We start from the raw sequence: 4621 nt of genomic DNA on the forward strand, positions 1-4621 counted from the left end.
TGAATCTCAATCATGTAATGCAGCTCATGAGATTATTGTATTGTAGCACATAGGAGAGAGATGAACCACATAGCTACCGGTACAGCCCCGAGCCTCGATGGAGAACTACTCCTCCTCATGGGAGCAGCAGCGGTGATGAAGATGGCGGTGGAGATGGCAGCGGTGTCGATGGAGAAGCCTTCCGGGGGCACTTCCCCGCTCCGGCAGGGTGCCGGAACAGAGATCCTGTCCCCCAGATCTTGGCTTCGCGATGGCGGCGGCTCTGGAAGGTTTTCGTGGGTTTCGTCAATTGTGCTAGGGTTTTCTGATCCAAGGGCTTCTTATAGGCGGAGAGGCGGCGCAGGAAGGTCGAAGGGGGGCCCACACCCTAGGGGGGCGCCCCCCCCCCTTGGCCGCGCCGGGGTATGGTTTGGTGGCCCTGCTCCCCTTCTCTGGCGGTTCTCGTGTGTTCTGGATGCTTCCGGGTAAAATAGGAACCTGGGCGTTGATTTCGTCCGATTCCGAGAATATTTCGTTACTAGGATTTCTGAAACCAAAAACAGCAGAAAACGAGAACCGGCACTTCGGCATCTTGTTAATAGGTTAGTTCCAGAAAATGCACGAATATGACATAAAGTGTGCATATAACATGTAGATAACATCAATAATGTGGCATGGAACACAAGAAATTATCGATACGTCGGAGACATATCAAACTCGCACTTCATTTCTTAATTCTTCATCATGTTGATGTCTTGAAGTAACTTGAGGGCTCACTTCATCTTCATCTTCAAGACATACTTGACACTTGATATCCTTCATCAATTTCTTCTTATTGCAACCTTGAAGCCAACAAATGGTTCAAGCATTGCCTATGGACAACACCTACAAATATAACTCAATGCAAACATTAGTCCATAGGGATTGTCATTAATTACCAAAACCATGCACTTTCAAAGTCGACGATGCGAATTTAAAAAACGGAAACTTGACAATCTACGGCTAAAAACGGGTGAATATAGACTAAATTTAATGATATTTATTATATTACGGGCGGAGTTCATACATAGAGGCCGAATTCGACTATATTTCGAATTCAGCCAGGGGAATTCAAACGCTAATTTTAAAACACGGCGCTCTACATGCCGAAATGGCGGTAGAACACCGTGTAGTCGCCGCCGTCGTCGTCGGAGCCGTCGTCGTTGGCCTTCGGCTGCGCGGCTCGGGCTGCTGCTGCCCGGCCGGCGTCTCCCGGCCCGGGGATGGCTTGTACCGGTCGTCGTCGGAGGACTCGAGGTCTACGACGGGGACAGCGACGCCGGATGGAGGTGTCGCGAGGACGGCGGTACCGCGCGACATCGTCGTTTGCGGTTGGAGCGGCGCGGGCGGCGAGTTGGCGTGCGGCGGCCGGGTCTAGCGGCCGCCGCCGCTGCTCCGCCTCTCGGCGCTCCCGGTCGCGCTCGGCCCAGTCAAGTGCGGCGTCGTCCGCGCGCTTCTCCTCCTCCATGTCATGCAGCGACCTGGCGATCGCCTCCGCCATCGCGGCGTCCTCCGCGCGCTTCGCCTCCTCCTCGGCGAGCTGACTTGCGGCGGCCTCTTTCTTCATCTTCTTCCGGCCGCTGCGCGGCGCGGAAGGCTGTTCGCGGATGACGAGGGCGCCGGCTGCTGCGCCCTCCGGTCGTCGGCGGAGACGCCGGCTCCTTCTTGACGCGCACCGGCGTCGAAGGCGACGTCGCCTCCTCCCTCTTCACCGGCGCCAAGGATGACCTCGACGCCGATCCGGAAGACGACGAGCGCGGCAGCCATGCGCCGTGGCTGCCAGACGTTTCCCCGACGGCGGCTCGCCGATGCCCTCGATGCCGATGGAGGGGGCATCGTGAGCACCGGGAAGTTGCCGCCCTCGATGTGCGCGAGGACGTTCGCCAGCGTCCTTTCCGGCGCGCTCCACCACCGTCGGCGGCCCGCGGCGTTGTTGCGCGGAGGCGGAGGCGGCGGGCCGTCGTAGGCCGCCAGCTCCCGCTCCCACCGCCGGAGGAAGTAGGAGTTCCACCGCGTGTTGTTGTCGGGGTGGTGGCGCGGGTCGGCGCGCTCCTCGTTGGTCATGGTCATCCTCGCCTCCTCGATGGCGACGTCGAGGGCGTGGCCCCGCGGCGGCGGCGGGATTGGTACGCCGCCAGCATTTAGCCGCCAGCCGCCTCCGGGAGGCCTCGTGTCCGGCGGGCAGGGGTACCCCGCCTGGTGGAGGAGGTGCCCCTCCCACGCGTGGAGCGACCGGCGGGGGAAGCCGTTGTTGGCTGCGTCGTCGTCGTCGTAGAAAGCCATCGGGAGAGTAGAGGGAGAGTGGAGGGAGAGTGGAGCACGGGGTACGCCTCGCGGCGAGCGGACCGGCGTATATAGGCGTGGCTGGCGCGGGGGATTAAATGCCGCGTGGAATGCGACGCGTCCGCGGCGAGCTGACCGGCGGCAGCCTTTAGTGCGCGCGGAAGACGATGCGTGCGCGGAAGACGACGACATTAACTCGCCGCGTGGCCGGCGAATGCGGACCGGCGGCGAGGCTTTTACAGCGCGCGGAAGACGATGCGATGATGACGACGATCGGTTTCTCTCGCCGACAAGTTGGGGCCACCAGACGCGCGGGAAGTTTGCTCGGTATTTCCCGCGCTTTCGTTTCGTCCGGAGTCCCCGAGCGCTCCCCGGAGGGCCATGGATGGCGTGGGATCGCTGGATGAATTTAGGCCCAAATCCGGACGAAAACGAGGAACCGGGAGCGCGACTGGGCCGAATTACGCCATCCGGATGGAAAAAAGACTCGCCGGGGGCCTCGTCGGGGACGAGTGGAGATGCTCTTAGCAATAGGAAAAACAATATAAACCGCTGCTATACAAGGTTCAGAAATCACAACACAAAGCACTCTGAAACGGCAAAGCCTACCAAAATCATCCTAAAACTGATTGCCTAATCCTGCACAGCCACCACCGGCGGCGCAACCCGATCACCTAGCTTCTCCAATCTCTCTGTTTCTCCCGCTTCGATGGATTCCAGCACCTCCCTCAGCACGCGCTCCTCGTCCACCGACAGCTCCTCCATGGCCTCCTCCAGCTGCGCCACCAGCTCCGGATCAAACACCGCGCGTCGCTCTCCATGTTCCTCGGACGCAGACGGCACCGCCGCTACTTTTCCGAACTTGGGCGTGGCGTAGGAGCCCGGCGAGAAGATCTGCCCGCCGCCGAGCAGCCAGTCCCTCAGGCTGCCAGACTTGCTGAAGTCGAAGCCCGCCGGCGCCGGCGCGCTCAGCTCCCCGAGCTGCCTCGCCCTCGCCCGCCTCTTCGCGCCGCGGGCCTCTCCTTGTCCGGGCGTCGCGCTGGTCGCCGTGGCCACTGCGTCTTGCTCCGAGGAGCTGCTCTCCGGGAGCGGCGGCGGCGGAACCGACACATCTGGTTCGAGAGCTAGTGCTGCTGAAGGCTCCGATTGCTCCGGCGAGCTTCTCTGCTGTGGCGTCGGCGGCCCCGATGCGTCTGGCTCGGGCACTAGTACTGTCCTTTGCTCCGGTTGCTCCGGCGAGCTGCACCGCGTCACCATGGCGTCGAACTCTTCCAAGGTGCGGAAGCTCCTCGCGCTCCCGGCGGCGCCATCCGACAAGCACCGAGGCGAAATTTTCGCGCCTTCCTTCCGGTTATCCCGCCGTTCGCGTTCTTCATCTTCTTCTTCGGCGGTGTTGTATTCTTCCTCCTCCAGCCCGGCTAGAAGATCAGACACGTTGATCGTCTCGATCTTGGCGGCGGTTGTGCTCTGGTCGGCGGCGTCGGCCTTGCTCCTCCTGGCGGCGGCGCTGGAGGTGCGGAGGAGGGCGAGGAACTGGTCGCCGCTGCTCTTGGAGTTGGACAGGATGATGTCCTCGACCAGGCCGCTCCTCTGGAACCCCTGGTTGGCCTTCTCCTGGAGGCTCCCCGACCTCGTCAGGATCTTGGAGGAGATGCACCCCATCGATCGATACCTTCCGCTCCAACCAGCCTGAACCACAACGAAACACATTATATATCCTTAATCCAAATGATCTGAAAGCTTATTCTTCTCTCAATTCCGACAACGTAACGATCTGATCGAGCCAGAAAGGGGAGTATAAACAAGAATTCAGAAGCTTCATTACCTGATGGAACGGCTCGTCAGAAAGAAGCTTCGCGGTGTCAGGAACAGATTAAGCACTACTCGCTCCTAATTAAGTAGCAGTAGTACCAGAGCAACACATGCAGAGCGGCGTGGCAAGATCCAATCACGGCCGACTGATTGTTACAGAATTAGAAATACTACAACCGAGATCGACGGAGGATTCCAAATCCAAATAGAAGCTGCCGGCTAGCTCTAGTGGGTTTTCGAGTCAACAAATGCTTGTTTAACTTAACGGATCAAGGATTGTGGTGGCTATGGAATGGACCTATCGGCGCCACGCCACCAACCCCTGTTTGAAACTTTGAACACCGGGCCGGATGTTGGTACTGCCGTGGCGACTCGCTGGCCTTGGGTTTGACGATTATTTGCAGAATTGACATGCAGGAGCCTTGTCTGAAGGTTCCTCCATGGTGGCATTGTTGGGGTTTCTGCTTCAATCGTGGGTGGTGTTCGACAGGCCAGTGCACACATGCAT

General features: G+C 59.5%; 1 protein-coding gene across 1 annotated transcript; it reads right to left on the reverse strand.

Annotated features, from left to right (window-relative positions):
- Nucleotides 1-2934: 2934 nt before the first annotated feature.
- On the reverse strand, nt 2935-3963 carry LOC124648686. Its single transcript, XM_047188405.1, has one exon. The coding sequence runs from the start codon at nt 3961-3963 to the stop codon at nt 2935-2937; it is 1029 nt and encodes a 342-aa protein (XP_047044361.1).
- Between the last annotated feature and the right edge of the window lie 658 nt (nt 3964-4621).

Source organism: Lolium rigidum, chromosome 1 (assembly GCF_022539505.1).
Source record: "Lolium rigidum isolate FL_2022 chromosome 1, APGP_CSIRO_Lrig_0.1, whole genome shotgun sequence".
Classification (NCBI taxonomy): domain Eukaryota; kingdom Viridiplantae; phylum Streptophyta; class Magnoliopsida; order Poales; family Poaceae; genus Lolium; species Lolium rigidum.

Coding starts and splice junctions, on each gene's coding strand:
- LOC124648686 (XM_047188405.1), bottom strand. CDS start 3,963: ATGGGGTGCATCTCCTCCAAGATCCTGACGAGGTCGGGGAGCCTCCAG.